Genomic DNA, 16,918 nt, shown 5'->3' on the forward strand with positions numbered 1-16,918 from the left:
CAGTTCAGCTAAATGTGTTGGTTTTCTGACATGGACTTTAGGGGTGTGGGAAAAAAATCGATTTGAATTCAAATAGCCATTCTCACGTTGTACGATTCAGTATCGATTCTCTCATTCTCATTTTCTTCCTTTTTTAAAAAAATTAATCAATCCAACAAAATAATATTATCAACAACAGTATCAATATTAGTAACGATTTCAACATAGCAGTGATTAAAAATCCCTCATTGACATTATCATTAGACATTTATAAAAAAAACAACAATAATACAATTTAAAAAAAAGAACAATAGTGTCACAGTGGCTTACACCAGGGCCGGCCCGTGGCATAGGCCGTATAGGCAAATGCTAAGGGCGCCGTCCATCAGGGGGCGCCACGCCAGTGCCGCAAATGTTGGATTAAAAAAAAAAGAAAAAAGTTGTTACTATTATTTCTAAATACAAAAAATAATCCCACGTTAATTAAAATGCAAAGTAAAGCCTATTTAATAGAAATATTATTTGTTACAACATTGCATCCCCCCGCACGGTGCGCCCCCTCCCTTCCCGTATCATGACTCTTACCACATCAAAAAATCAACACAAGATGTCAAAACGGCCAAAACTGTCAGGTGCCCAGGGAAGAAAAAATAGAAAAGAAGAGGAGGAGAAACGAGAAAAAGACAGAGGGTAGCAGGTAGGTAACGTTAGCCTACATGAAATTATTTGTCTGTGATAGTAACCTGGCTTTTTAGCATTAAGCTAATGTTACATGATTCGGCAATTGCTAATCAATAAATAGCTAGTTCTGTTTTAACGTCGGGTTAATATTGTGGAGGGGGCTAAATTGTTATGGAAAATAATAATGTACCGTTAGGTAATTACAGTACTCCCACCTTACATTCCTCAGGGACATTTGTATTAGATCTTTTAAGCAGGTGTTTTTTGTTTACGTTGTTATTGCCTTCTGGTTAGCTAATGTTTGCCCTGCAGGTAATAGTCACTTTTCCACCCCTTTATATATTAGGTATAGTTGTAAGCCTGGTTGTTAAAGTGCACGTCATTAATGTTAATTAAGCAATATCACATGAGAGGGAATGCTGTTTTTTAATTTGAGCACTGCTGTGATTCGGTTAAAGATAATCATAACATAACATTCTCATATAATATGTTAATTTGCTTTCTTTAAGTAAAAAAAAAAAGGTCAAAGACAAAGCTATTCGGTTTCTTGTGAGTATATACACGCAAGGCGCTAACCAGCAGCCATCAGGAGCAAGGGTGAAGTGTCTTGCCCATGGACACAACGGACGTGACTAGGATGGTAGAAGGTGGGGATTGAACCCCAGTAACCAGCAACCCTCCGATTGCTGGCACGGCCACTCTACCAACTTCGCCACGCCGCCCCCTAAAACATTGTCCTTTACAATTATAAAAGCTTTTTACACAAATCTACTACTCTGCTTGCATGTCGGCAGACTGGGGTAGATCCTGCTGAAATCTATGTATTGAATGAATAGAGAATCCTTTTGAATCGGGAAAATATCGTTTTTGAATCGAGAATCGCCTTGAATCGAAAAAATCGATTTATAATCGAATCGTGACCCCAAGAATTGATATTGAATCCAATCGTGGGACACCCAAAATTCGCAGCCCTAATGGACTTGTTTTTTCTTTCCGTCCGTCCGTCTGTCTATCTAAAGCAGACCTGGGCATTCTGCGGCCCTTTGTGCGTCCCTGTCCGGCCCGCGTGAGGCCAATTATAAATTACAAAATAAATTTAAAAAGTATCTATGTCGAGTGTGCAATACAACGGTGCTGCTTTTGTTTTGAAAATCGTTATTTGTACTACTTCCGTGTGGACGTATGCGTGTGAGTGAATGTGAACAGCTGCAATCACAAATGACAAAATAAAGTTGAAAAAACATCTATGTCGTGCGCGCAATACAACTGTGCTGCTTTTATTTTGAAAATTATTATTTATGGGCGTGTGTCCGTGTGTAACCTGCGAGTGAAGGTGCACATGCAGCGACAAGTGATGCACGGTTTACACCCGAGACGCTAAAAAGAGAAAAGTTGATGAGGAATGCCGTGTTTTCAACAAGACATGGACTGCCAAGCAACGTTCCGTCTAAGGTGCGCGCCTGCGCAATTGCGCACTGCTCAAGCGTCCTCTGCGCACAGCAAATATATGCCGCGCACCAAATCAAACCCATCTGAATTCTAAACAAAATAGACATTTTTATTCTATGTAATTTTGCAATGCAACTCTGAGTGACAGTGACAACAAGCGGCCCTAACGGTGTTCGTCAACACCGTTCAATTGAACACCGTTCAATTATTGTAACGTCTATCGAGATGCTTCGAGGACAGGAATTATATCCATCACTTTATTGAGCAAAACTGTTTATATTCGGCCATAACCACACCAAAAACATGAGTAAAACACTTCTATCTCAAAAAACGAGTCATTTTCTGCCGTACAAACCAGGCCAAAACCAACTTGTCATCTGTCACCAACACGCATAGCACTAAACCACTGGTGCGTTTATGGCCACACAAAAAGTCGGACAACTCAAACACCACACAAAGTTACACTATGACTCCTCAGTCATACGTGTGCTTATTTTACTGTCATTTATTATTAATGTTAATTTATTTATATTAGTCATGGAATGCTGTTACACACACTATGTTGAAGTATTACTATTATTATTAATTATTATTATTATTTATCTTACGGTATACATCAAAAATAATATTGAGCAAAATTTAATTGAAATATTGTCGATGTGGCCCTCCAGCAGTGCTCGGGTTGCTCATGCGGCCCCCGGTAAAAATTAATTGCCCACCCCTGATCTAAAGATATAATACTATTAACCGCAACATGTAAGTGTAAAAACACAAAAAAAGCAAAAAAAACAACAACATTATGATTTGTACATTTTCCGAATGTGCTTGTTCTATTTTCAAACAAAATATCTGAAGTTGTCTTTATTTTTAAGTTATCGCGCCGTGATTTTACCAGTCCGGCCCACTTGGGAGTAGATTTGTCTCCACGTGGCCCCCGGATCTAAAATGAGTTTGACACCCCTGATCTAGAGCGGTGTTTTTCAACCTTTTTTGAGGCAAGGCACATTTTTTTCCATTTAAAAATCCAGAGGCACACCACCAGCACAAACGTTAAAAAATGACACTCCACCAGGTCCTCCTTGTGCCTTATTTTGAGTTTGTTGGTGTTTTCCTGTGTGTAGTGCTTTAGTTCTTGTCCTGTGCCCTTATTTTGGTGTTTTCCTGTGGCAGCTTCATGTCTTCCTGTGAGCGCTATTCCCCGCACCTGCTTTGTTTTAGCAGGTGCGAGGAATTTAAGTTGTTGCTATCTTTTTTTGTGTGGACATTGTACGGATGTACTTTGTGGACGCCATCTCCGCTCCACACGCTGCAAGTTTTTGCTGTCGTCCAGCATTTTGTTTTTGTTTACTTTGTAGCCAGTTCAGTTTTACTGTCGTTTTACATAGACATCCCCTATGCTTCGTTGCCTTCATTGGCACACCAGACAATATCGCACGGCACAGCCGCGGCACAGTGGTTGAAAAAGACTGATCTAGAGTATTGTTTTTTTTTTTACAGTGTGGCTGGAAAACTTGCTTGGAAATCATAAGTCAAGCACATATTTGTCACTATCGTTTTTATTTTAACAAAAAAAAAAATGTTTCAAATGTATGAAAGTATTATATTTGTTGCATTATTAGATAATATTACATTTTAAAATATATGCAATTGCTTGCGTGTATTTTTTTCCTGTCAAAATAGAAAGATCTAATATATTGTGTAAATTTCGTCATCGACACATATTATTTCAAAGCTTTTGCGGGCCACTTTAAACTAGAGATGTCCGATAATATCGGACTGCCGATATTATCGGCCGATAAATGCTTTAAAATGTAATATCGGAAATTATCGGTATCGGTTTCGAAAAGTAACATTTATGACTTTCTAAAACGCCGCTGTGTACACGGACGTAGGGAGAAGTACAGAGCGCCAATAAACCTTGAAGGCACTGCCTTTGCGTGCCGGCCCAACCACATGCAAGGCATACTTGGTCAACAGCCATACAGGTCACACTGAAGGTGGACGTATAAACAACTTTAACACTGTTACAAATATGCGCCACACTGTGAACCCACACCAAACAAGAATGACAAGCACATTTTCGGGAGAACATCCGCACCGTAACACAACATAAACACAACAGAAAAAATACCCAGAATCCCTTGCAGCACTAACACTTCCGGGTTGAACACCTCTGATCTATGACTTTCGTAGCATGTTTCCCCTTCATATAATCCTGCTAACACACACAGAGTGATACATTAATATATTCTTTAATACTTGTTAATAAAGTATTAAGTGATGTTGAGTTTTGCTTGATTTTTTCAAACTCTTTTGCCTTCTTTTGTGCTGCAGATCAGATACATGCAGGTGAGTGACGCTGTGCTTGTGACTCAGCCTTTCATCCTCCATCACTGCTCTGTTTAAAACAAAATAAATAAGAGGGTAGTATCCCACAAGGGGGGCTCGCCAATTAGTTGGATAATTAGCTGTACAAGGCAGCTGGTCCAAAGTCTGACTCATGCCCATGGGAGGCAGCTGTGACATCAGAGGATGACGACCATGCTGCCATGCCACGGTATACTTCACCTGAGGAAAATTAACATGACATTTATCTGAACCACCATTGTTTTATTGTGTACACGTAGAGACATGGTTAGCTAAATGTGCACTGTGGCATTTTCGCAAAGCTGATCTTATATTATTTCAATATCAATATATACAAAACCCAAAACCAGTGAAGTTGGCACATTGTGTAAATGGTAAATAAAAACAGAATACAATGATTTGCAAATCCTTTTCAACTTATATTCAATTGAATAGACTGCAAAGACAAGATATTTAATGTTCGTACTGGAAAACTTTGTTATTTTTTGCAAATATTAGCTCATTTGGAATTGGATGCCTGCAACATGTTTCAAAAAAGCTGGCACAAGTGGCAAAAAAGACTGAGAAAGTTGAGGAATGCTCATCAAACGCTTATTTGGAACATCCCACAGGTGAACAGGCTAATTGGGAACAGGTGGGTGCCATGATTAAGTATAAAAGTAGCTTCCATGAAATGCTCGGTCGTTCACAAACAAGGACGGGGCGAGGGTCACCACTTTGTCAACAAATGCGTGAGCAAATTGTCCAACAGTTTAAGAACAACATTTCTCAACCAGCTACTGCAAGGAATTTTGGGATTTCACAATCTACAACAGGGGTCACCAACGCTGTGCCCGCGGGCACCAGGTAGCCCGTAAGGACCAGATGAGTAGCCCGCTGGCCTGTTCTAAAAATAGCTCAAATAGCAGCACTTACCAGTGAGCTGCCTCTATTTTTTAAATGTTGTTTATTTACTAGCAAGCTGGTCTCACTTTGTCCGACATTTTTAATTCTAAGAGAGACAAAACTCAAATAGAATTTGAAAATCCAAGAAAATATTTTAAAGACTTGGTCTTCACTTGTTTAAATAAATTCATACATTTTTTTACTTTGCTTCTTATAACTTTCAGAAAGACAATTTTAGAGAAAAAATACAACCTTAAAAATTATTTTAGGATTTTTAAACACATATACCTTTTTACCTTTTAAATTCCTTCCTCTTCTTTCCTGACAATTTAAATCGATTTTCAAGTAAATTTATTTTTTTTATTGTAAAGAATAATAAATACATTTTGATTTAATTCTTCATTTTAGCTTCTGTTTTTTCGACGAAGAATATTTGTGAAATATTTCTTCAAACTTATTATGATTAAAATTCAAAAAAAATATTCTGGCAAATCTAGAAAATCTGTAGAATCAAATTTAAATCTTATTTCAAAGTCTTTTGAATTTCTTTTAACATTTTTGTTCTGGAAAATCTAGAAGAAATAATGATTTGTCTTTGTTAGAAATATAGCTTGGTCCAATTTGTTATATATTGTAACAAAGTGCAGATTGGATTTTAACCTATTTAAAACATGTCATCAAAATTGTAAAATTAATCTTAATCAGGAAAAATTACTAATGATGTTCCATAAATTATTTTTTTAATTTTTTCAAAAAGATTCCAATTAGCTAGTTTTTCTCTTATTTTTTTCGGTTGAATTTTGAATTTTAAAGAATCGAAATTGAAGATAAACTATGTTTCAAAATTTAATTGTCATTTTTTTCGTGTTTTCTCCTCTTTTAAACCGTTCAATTAAGTGTAAATATCATTAATTATTAATAATAACATAGAGTTAAAGGTAAACTGAGCAAATTGGCTATTTCTAGCAATTTATTTAGGTGTGTATCAAACTGGTAGCCCTTCGCATTAATCAGTACCCAAGAAGTAGCTCTTGGTTTCAAAAAGGTTGGTGACCCCTGATCTACGGTCTGTAATATCATCAAAAGAAAACCGAAAACCAACATTGAATGCCCGTGACCTTCGATGCCTCAGGAGGCACTGCATCAAAAAAACGACATCAGTGTGTAAAGGATATCACCACTTGGGCTCAAGAACACTTGAGAAAGCCACTGTCAGTAACTACAGTCGGTCGCTACATCTGTAAGTGCAAGTTAAAACTCTACTACGCAAAGCCGAAGCCAAATTGGGAACAGGTGGGTGCCATGATTGGGTATAAAAGTAGTCTAAGTTTTTCATTTGGAACATGAAATATCTTGTCTTTGCAGTCTATTCAATTGAATATAAGTTGAAAAAGATTAGCAAATCATTGTATTCTGTTTTTATTTAGGAATCACACAACGTGCCAACTTCCCTGGTTTTGGGTTTTGTGAGTGAGTTTGCTCATGAATATTATTTATGGCAGGTACATTAATACTTCAGCATTCCGACACAGTTGTAGTTAGTTTTGTCAGGAGTGTTATTGCGTAGGAGGCTTCATATTAATGACCTAATTATTTACACCGGGAAATTATCACCACCTCCCCACCCACCATATTGCCTGTTAAAGTTGGAGACGAAGAGCTCGTCAATCATCTTGTACTTCTTGTAACTTGTGGAATTACTCTGACTGATTATTTATGACTTGTGTCATAGAAAATGGGAATGACGGAAGACGACAAGAGGAATTGTTGTTTGGTGGAGATCCAGGAGACCGAGGCCAAGTATTATAAAACCCTAGAAGATATTGAGAAGGTGAGTGTGGACTTATTGACTTATTTTGTGTATGTGCTACATTATATTTGATCTGTTTATAAAACTGTGTTTAAACTGACCAACTGATCTTCATATTTCTACAAAAACTGTCCACTTACACTTTTCGGGGGACTTTTTTCCCATTATCCACAATCGGAAACATGTATTTCCTTTTTTTGTACGTTCTAAAGAGTGAAAAACTTCTTAATTTTGCAATTAAAATACGCAGTTCGTAACACGCGAGATTATTTGTTTGGGCACTTAATTTCACGAATTGATACGGGAGAAAACGGACTTTGTGACACGAAAATTTGGCCGTACCATATCTGAGAGGGTATATGGTAACCGGAGCGATGTTTTGGCAAAGATTTATTTCGAAAACTGAAGCATATAAAAATGAGGGCGTACGAAAAGCGAGATATCACAATAGTTTTATTCACCAATCTTAGAAATCACATGTTCTATTGCAGGCCTGGGCAATTATTTTGACCCTGGGGCCAAATGTAGAGGAAAAAAATGTGTCTGGGGGCCGGTATATCGGATTTTTAGGAAAACTAACACAAAAACTAACAATAATGTCTGATTTAATGCTAAAAAATGAATTTTAAATGTTCTTACTGAATGAGTACGGAGCCCCTAAAAGGACGTGGGGGAAATGTATTTTTTTATAATTTTTTTAATTTTTTAAATTTTTTTTAGACATGTATGTCGTGCGCACGAGATAGTTTCTTTTTATAAAATGATTTAAAAAATATATATATTTTTATAATTTATTTATTTTTATTTTTTTTAGACATGTATCTCCTGCCCACGAGAAACTATCTTGTGAACACAAGATACATGTCTAAAAAAATAAAAAAATAAACATCCATCCATCCATCCATCCATGGATGGATGGATTTTTTTTAAATTTATTTTTATTTTTTTATTTGTTGGATGGATGTTTTTTTTATTTTTTAATTTTTATTTTTTATTTTTAGACATGTATCTTGTGTTCACAAGATAGTTTCTCGTGCGCACGAGATACATGTCTAAAAAAATTAAAAAATAAAAAAAATTAATAAATTATAAAAATATATAAATTTTTTAAAATCATTTTATAAAAAGAAACTATTTTTATAATTTATTAATTTTTATTTTTATTTTTTTTAGACATGTATCTCGTGCGCACGAGAAACTATCTTGTGAACACAAGATACATGTCTAAAAAAATAAACAAATAAACAAAATTATAATTTTTTAAAAATAATTTGATAAAAAGAAACTTTCTCATGCGCACGAGAAACTATCTCGTGCGCACGAGAAACTATCTCGTGCGCACAAGATACATGTCTTAAAAAAATATATATAAAAAAAAATTATAATTTTTTAAAATTTTTTTTAATAAATTTATAAAACGTTTCTGGAGCACACGAGATAGTTTCTCGTGCGCACGAGATACATGTCTTAAAAAAAAATAATAATAATATTTTTTTTTACATTTTTTTTATAAATTTATAAAAAGTTTCTGGAGCGCACAAGATACATGTCTAAAAAAAAAAAAAAAAAATTATTAAAAAAAAAAAATTCCCCCATGTCCCTTTAGGGGCTCCGTAGAATGAGACACCCAGAATGTACATAAAAATAAAGAATGTGCGATTTACAATATTAACTATGACCGATAAAACACTGAATATTGACAACCTATGAACGTCACCCCCCCTCTCCATCCACATATTTCACAATCAAGCGAAACACAACAAAAATGCAACAAACACAGTCAAATATGAACTCGAAGGGTAAAAAAAACCCACCTACAATCTGATATATGTGATATATCACTAAGCTTTAGAACTTTGTTGTAAAAACCTCCTTCCGCGTCTGTCGCTGACACCCGCATTTCAGGCTGGCCGCTCTGGAAACGCTCAGTGGAAACGCTCCCCACCCACACTGCTTGGTGCTAGTACAAGGTGGCTAACAATGCATGTAATTGAGATTCATCTAATCCACCTATAAAGTGCTCTAAAAATATCAAAAAACCCACCAAAAAGCAGCTTTTAGATTTGACCTGTATATTAACCAAACTATAGCGACATTGTTTTGTAAGAGCTAACACAGAGGAACTACTTTTCTGGTATCCAACCTGCTGCTGTATTACCTTTGAGTTAGTAAAAGTTAATGCTAGGTCATGAATCACGACCCTCACCTTTCACCGAGCCGAGAAGTCGGTCGACTTCGAAAAATCCGCACGCAGCCTCAAGGAGAGCGCAAGTGCTGAAAGATACAACCATCCCAATAGTCTGCATCCCAGTGAGAGCAAACATTGTAAAGTCACTATTTTTTTCTTCTTATTTGAAACGTTGAGCGATAGTGCTACGTGATAGCACTCCAACTTGGCCCTCACTTAGTGATCGCAAACACTTAATGTATGTTCACTACTTTATTTAAGGACTAAATTACAATAATAAACATATGTTTAATGTACCCTAAGATTTTTTTGTTAAAATAAAGCCAATAATGCAATTTTTTGTGGTCCCCTTTATTTACAAAAGTATCGAAAAGTATCGAAATACAATTTGGTACCGGTACCAAAATATTGGTATCGGGACAACCCTAGTTGTAGCTTTGTGAAATTCATCATTATCATTATTGTTATTTTGGTTTTGTCAAGAGAAATACCAACCAACCGCAGTGTCACTTCCCTTTCCTAGTTACGGTCTTTCCTTCTTTGGCGGTAGACTTCTCTCTCTCTTTGACCAGAGTGTGCTGTGACTTGTGCTTGTGTGGGCCTCTTCACTATTGGCAGCCAACAAATGTCACTGGAAGAGATCAATAATGGTTATTATTAGATGGCCCGCAGCATGAGACGCTGGTCCCCCGGGCTTTGGCGCATCGCTCTGTCTGTCTCACACACACACACACACACACACACACACACACACACACACACACACACACACACACACACACACACACACACACACACACACACACACACACACACACACACACACACACACATTCTTGTATTTGTTACCTTCTTGAGACATCCGAAAAATGCCTACCTCTTTAGGACCACCCTTTCTAGATATATAAAGATTTGTATTTACAACATTAATAATATATACATACTATGTAAATGTAAAACATCTTGTTGTGAAAAATGAGTTGGAATTTCACAAGAAAAACGTAGAATTTTGGCATTATTATAATAAAAGTCGTCATTTTACTCAACGCAAGTCAAAATTTTACAAGAAAAACTGAACATTTGTGCAATATTATGATACAAAGTTGGAATTTTACTCAATAACAGTCCCAATTTTAAAAGAAAAGCTTAAAATGTTGGCATTATTCCGAAAAGAGTCATAATTTTACTCGACAAAAGTCACAATTTTATAAGAAAACTTTGAAATGTTAGCAATATTATAATAATAATCGGAATTTTTACTTGGCAAAATTATGACAGAAGTCATAATTTGACTCAAAAAATTTCACAATTTTACAAGAACAAAAAAACAAACTGGCAATATTGTGATACAAGTCAGAATTGTATATAACAAATGTCACCATTTTGCATTAATACTAAATAATGTTACATTAAAAAAGTAATACTTTTACATAAAAAAAAGTAATATTTTACAAGAAAATATTGCAATATTACAGAAACAAAAATAATTTGAGAAATTGCTCACAATTTTATAAGAAATAAGTTTGATTTTAGTTCATTATTTTTTGTTTGTTTGTTTGTAATTGTTTTTTAATCTTATTATTTATTTATTTATGTAAAAATAAAAACGCTTGTTGTGAAAAATTAGTCGGAATTTCACAAAAAAAGGTCACAATTTCACAAGAAAAACTTTTGTCAGTATTATAATAAAAGTCGTAATTTTACTCAACGCAAGTCAAAATGCTACAAGAAAAACTGAACATTTGTGCAATATTACGATAAAAGTTGGAATTTTACTCAACAACAGTCGCAATTTTACAAGAAAAGCTTAAAGGAAAGAGTCGTAATTTTACTCGACAAAAGTCACAATTTTATAAGAAAACTTTAAAACGTTAGCAATATTATAATAATAATCGGAATTTTACTTGGCAAAATTATGACAGAAGTCATAATTTGACTCAAAAAATGTCACTATTTTACAAGAACAACAAACAAATTGGCGATATTGTGATACAAGTCAGAATTTTATATAACAAATGTCACCATTTTGCATTAATACGTAATAATTTACATTAAAAAAGTAATACTTTTACATAAAAAAAGTAATAATTTTACAAGAAAATATTGCAATATTACAGAAAGAAACAAAAATAATATGAGAAATTGTTCCCAATTTTTTTAAGAATGAAGTCTGATTTTAGTTCATTTATTTATTTATTCATTTTGTTTGTAATTGGTTTTTAATCTTATTATTTATTTATTTTTGTAAATATAAAAACGCTTGTTGTGAAAAATGAGTTGGAATTTCACAAGAAAAAGGTCACAATTTCACAAGAAAAACTTAGAATTTTGTAAGTATTATAATAAAAGTCGTAGTTTTACTCAACGCAAGTCAAAATGCTCAAGAAAAACTGAACATTTGTGCAATAATATGATAAAAGTTGGAATTTTACTCAACAACAGTCGCAATTTTACAAGAAAAGCTTAAAATGTTGGCAATTTTACGGAAAGAGTCGTAGTTTTACTCGACAAAAGTCACAATTTTATAAGAAAACTGTAAAATGTTGGCAATATTATAATAATAATCAGAATTTTACTTGGCAAAATGATGACAAAAGTCATAATTTTACTCAACAAATTTCACTATTTTACAAGAACAACAAATAAATGGGCAATATTGTGATACAAGTCAGAATTGTATATGACAAATGTCACCATTTTGCATTAATAAGTAAGTATTTTACATAAAAACGTAATAATTTTACATAAAAAAAGTAATAATTTTACAAGAATATATTGCAATATTACAGAAACAAAAATAATATGAGAAATTGTTCCCAATTTTATAAGAAAGAAGTCTGCTTTTAGTTCATTATTATTTTTTGTTTGTTTGTTTGTAATTGTTTTTTAATCTTATTATTAGTGATTCCCAGAGCCAAAAAAAAGTCTGCGGGCTATAGAGCGTTTTCTATTCGGGCTCCAGTACTCTGGAATGCCCTCCCGGTAACAGTTAGAGATGCTACCTCAGTAGAAGCATTTAAGTCCCATCTTAAAACTCATTTGTATAATCTAGCCTTTAAATAGACCCCCCCTTTTTTTTTTAGACCAGTTGATCTGCCGTTTCTTTTCTTCTCTCCTCTTCTCCCCTGTCCCTTGCGAGGGGGAGTTGCATAGGTCCGGTGGCCATGGATGAAGTGCTGGCTGTCCAGAGCCGGGACCCCGGGTGGACCACTAGCCTGTGCATCGGTTGGGGACATCTCTGCGCTGCTGACCCGTCTCCGCTCGGGATGGTTTCCTGTTGGCCCCGCTGTGGACTGGACTCCCGCTGATGTGTTGGATCCACTGTGGACTGGACTTTCACAATGTTATGTCAGACCCACTCGACATCCGTTGCTTTCGGTCTCCCCTAGAGGGGGGGGGTTACCCACATATGCGGTCCTCTCCAAGGTTTCTCATAGTCATTCACCGACGTCCCACTGGGGTGAGTTTTTCCTTGCCCGTATGTGGGCTCTGTACCGAGGATGTCGTTGTGGCTTGTACAGCCCTTTGAGACACTTGTGATTTAGGGCTATATAAATAAACATTGATTGATTGATTTATTTATTTATGTAAACATAAAAACGCTTGTTGTGAAAAATTAGTCGGAATTTCACAAAAAAAAGGTCACAATTTCACAAGAAAAACTCTTTGAAGTATTATAATAAAAGTCGTAATTTAACTCAACGCAAGTCAAAATGTTACAAGAAAAACTGAACATTTGTGCAATTATACGATAAAAGTTGGAATTTTACTCAACAGTCGCAATTTTACAAGAAAAGCTTAAAGGAAAGAGTCGTAATTTTACTCGACAAAAGTCACAATTTTATAAGAAAACTTAAAAATGTTAGCAATATTTTAATAATAATCGGAATTTTACTTGGCAAAATTATGACAGAAGTCATAATTTGACTCAAAAAATGTCACTATTTTACAAGAACAACAAACAAATTGGCGATATTGTGATACAAGTCAGAATTTTATATAACAAATGTCACCATTTTGCATTAATACGTAATAATTTTACATTAAAAAAGTAATACTTTTACATAAAAAAAGTAATAATTTTACAAGAAAATATTGCAATATTACAGAAAGAAACAAAAATAATATGAGAAATTGTTCCCAATTTTTTTAAGAAAGAAGTCTGATTTTAGTTCATTTATTTATTTATTCATTTTGTTTGTAATTGGTTTTTAATCTTATTATTTATTTATTTTTGTAAATATAAAAACGCTTGTTGTGAAAAATAAGTTGGAATTTCACAAGAAAAAGGTCACAATTTCACAAGAAAAACTTCGTAGTCGTAGTTTTACTCAACGCAAGTCAAAATGCTCAAGAAAAACTGAACATTTGTGCAATATTACAATAAAAGTTGGAATTTTACTCAACAACAGTCACAATTTTACAAGAAAAGCTTAAAATGTTGGCAATTTTATGGAAAGAGTCATAGTTTTACTTCACAAAAGTCACAATTTTATAAGAAAACTGTAAAATGTTGGCAATATTTTTAATAATAATCGGAATTTTACTTGGCAAAATTATGACAAAAGTCATCATTTGAAAAAAGTTCACTATTTTACAAGAACAACAAAACAATTGGCAATATTGTGGTACAAGTCATAATTTTGTATGACAAATGTCACCATTTTGCATTCAAATGAATAATTTTACATTAAAAAAGTAATAATTTTACAAGAAAATATTGCAATATTACAGAAAGAAACAAAAATAATATGATAAATTGTTCCCAATTTTTTAAGAAAGAAGTCTGCTTTTAGTTAATGTATTATTATTATTTTTTGGTTGTAATTGGTTTTTAATCTTATTATTTATTTATTTATGTAAATATAAAAACGCTTGTTGTGAAAAATGAGTTGGAATTTCACTTTTATTCGACAAAAGTCACAATTTTATAAGGAAACTGTAAAATGTTGGCAATATTATAATAATAATCGGAAATTTACTTGGCAAAATTATGACAAAAGTCCTAATTTTACTCAACAAATGTCACTATTTTACAAGAACAACAAAAAAATTGGCAATATTGTGATACAAGTCAGAATTTGATATGACAAATGTCACCATTTTGCATTAATAAGTAATAATTTTACATTAAAAAAGTAATAATTTTACAAGAAAATAACAAAAATAACAAGAAAGAAACAAAAATAATATGAGAAATTGTTCCCAATTTTAAAAGTTGGAATTTTACTCAACAACAGTCGCAATTTTACAAGAAAAGCTTAGAATGTTGTCAATTTTATGGAAAGAGTCGTAGTTTTACTCGACAAAAGTCACAATTTTATAAGAAAACTGTAAAATGTTGGCAATATTATAATAATAATCGGAATGTTTACTTGGCAAAATTATGACAAAAGTCATAATTTGAAAAAATGTCACTATTTTACAAGAACAACAAAACAATTGGCGATATTGTGATACAAGTCATAATTTTATATGACAAATGTCACCTATTGCATTAAAAAGTAATAATTTTACATAAAGAAGTAATCCTTTTTTTGAGGAAATATTGCAATATTACAGAAACAGAAAGAATATGAGAAATTGTTCCCAATTTTACAAGAAAAAAGACGACACATTGTGAGAAAAAGACTGCTTTTAGTCATTTTTAGTTTTTATTTATGTTTGTAATTGGTTTTTAATCTACATTAATTACTTCAAGTTATTACAGTATGTCTCTATATACATATTTATTTATTTTTTTTAATTAATTTTGGTCAAAGGGGGCGCATTTCAATTTCTTACACACACTTGTTATTTCATATGTTGGACCAGAGGGGGAGCACTTCAAATTTTTACACACACTTGTTATTTCATATGTTGACCAGTGGGGGAGCACTTATAATCGACACACAGTCAATTTGAAAAATCCCTCCTTTTAGGGACCACCCTAATTTTGATAGATTTCACCACCAGGGGGTGCAAATGAGACATTCTCTATTAGATGCATTGGTTCTCCGTATTGGGACCATGATTCCGGTCTTAACTTGTTCACCGGTCCTCATATGGACTACTTTTCCTTGTTGATGTCTCAAGAAGGGTAGAAATACAAGAACACACACACACACACACACACACACACACACACACACACACACACACACACACACACACACACACACACACACACACACACACACACACATGGTCATTAACATCCATATATCTAGGTACACTCAGACAATCTAACAGGATCCAATGCAGGAGATTTATATTAATAATAAATATGCCTTCCAAGTGTACTTAACATGGTCAGCGTGTGTTTAAACGTACAGATATCGAACCATGCACGTTCCTTTGCAACGCCAACCCGCCCCGTTAAGCCTCCACGCCCTCATTTTATTCAGGAGGCCTCGCGGAGATGGCCGCTCACTGCTAACACATCAGTTTTTATGTGTCGACAGATTTCATTCGCAAGGTGATGGAGAGAAACAAATCAGGCGCTCCGCTAATTTCATTAAAGCAAATGTGTGCCCTGTGTTCCCCGCATCACCCCAACACCAGACTAAATGAGAACAAACAACCTCCTTATGATCATAGGACTCGTTAAGCTTAATTGAGTTGGGGTTAATAAAGCCTTCAGTGCTTTGGTGTTGATCTATTTGTTGTTATTATGATGATGGAATGTGACAGCCATAAAGTTGTGGCATGGGCAGGTTTTTTTCTTTTCTCTCTTCAGGATACGTAAGTGAAATAAATGTACAAAACCCCAAACCAGGGAAGTTGGCCCGTTGTGTAAATGGTAAATAAAAGGGCATAAAGTCCACAGTTTCCAAAAAAAAATTTGATTTGTGGACTCAGAACACTTTTCCACTTTGCATAAGTCCATTTTAGATGAGCTCGGGCCCAGCAAAGCCGGCGGCGTTTCTGGGTGTTGTTGATAAATGGCTTTGGCTTTGCATAGTAGGGTTTTAACTTGCACTTACAGATGTAGCGACCAACTGTAGTTACTCACAGTGGTTTTCTGAAGGGTTCCTGAGCTCATGTGGTGATATCCTTTACACACTGTTGTCGTTTTTTTTTTGATGGGATCGAAGGTCACGGGCATTGCCGCTTACGTACAGTTTCTCCAGATTCTCTGAACCTTTTGAAACTTTTCCACTTTGCATCAGTCCATCTTTGATGAGCTCATGCCCAGCGAAGCCGCCGGCATTTCTGGGTTCCTGGGTGTTGTTGATAAATGGCTGTCGCTTTGCATAGTAGAGTTTTAACTTGCACTTACAGATGTAGCGACAAACTGTAGTTACTGACAGTGGTTTTCTGAAGGGTTCCTGAGCTCATGTGGTGATATCCTTTACACACTGTTGTCGTTTTTTTTTTGATGGGATCGAAGGTCACGGGCATTGCCGCTTACGTACAGTTTCTCCAGATTCTCTTAACCTTTTGAAACTTTTCCACTTTGCATCAGTCCATCTTTGATGACCTCATGCCCAGCGAAGCCGGCGGCGTTTCTGGGTGTTGTTGATAAATGGCTTTGGCTTTGCATAGTAGGGTTTTAACTTGCACTTACAGATGTAGCG

General features: G+C 34.6%; 1 protein-coding gene across 1 annotated transcript in view; it reads left to right on the plus strand.

Moving 5' to 3' along the window:
- Window positions 1-16,918, plus strand: part of LOC133638631 (guanine nucleotide exchange factor VAV2-like) — a 190,884-nt gene that overhangs the window by 59,525 nt on the left and 114,441 nt on the right. Inside the window, exon 5 of the mRNA XM_062031422.1 lies at window positions 7,094-7,192. Within this exon, the coding sequence (XP_061887406.1) occupies window positions 7,094-7,192 (99 nt within the window). The remainder of the gene's footprint in view (window positions 1-7,093; window positions 7,193-16,918) is intronic.

Source organism: Entelurus aequoreus, linkage group LG21 (genome assembly GCF_033978785.1).
Source record: "Entelurus aequoreus isolate RoL-2023_Sb linkage group LG21, RoL_Eaeq_v1.1, whole genome shotgun sequence".
In the NCBI taxonomy this organism is placed as follows: domain Eukaryota; kingdom Metazoa; phylum Chordata; class Actinopteri; order Syngnathiformes; family Syngnathidae; genus Entelurus; species Entelurus aequoreus.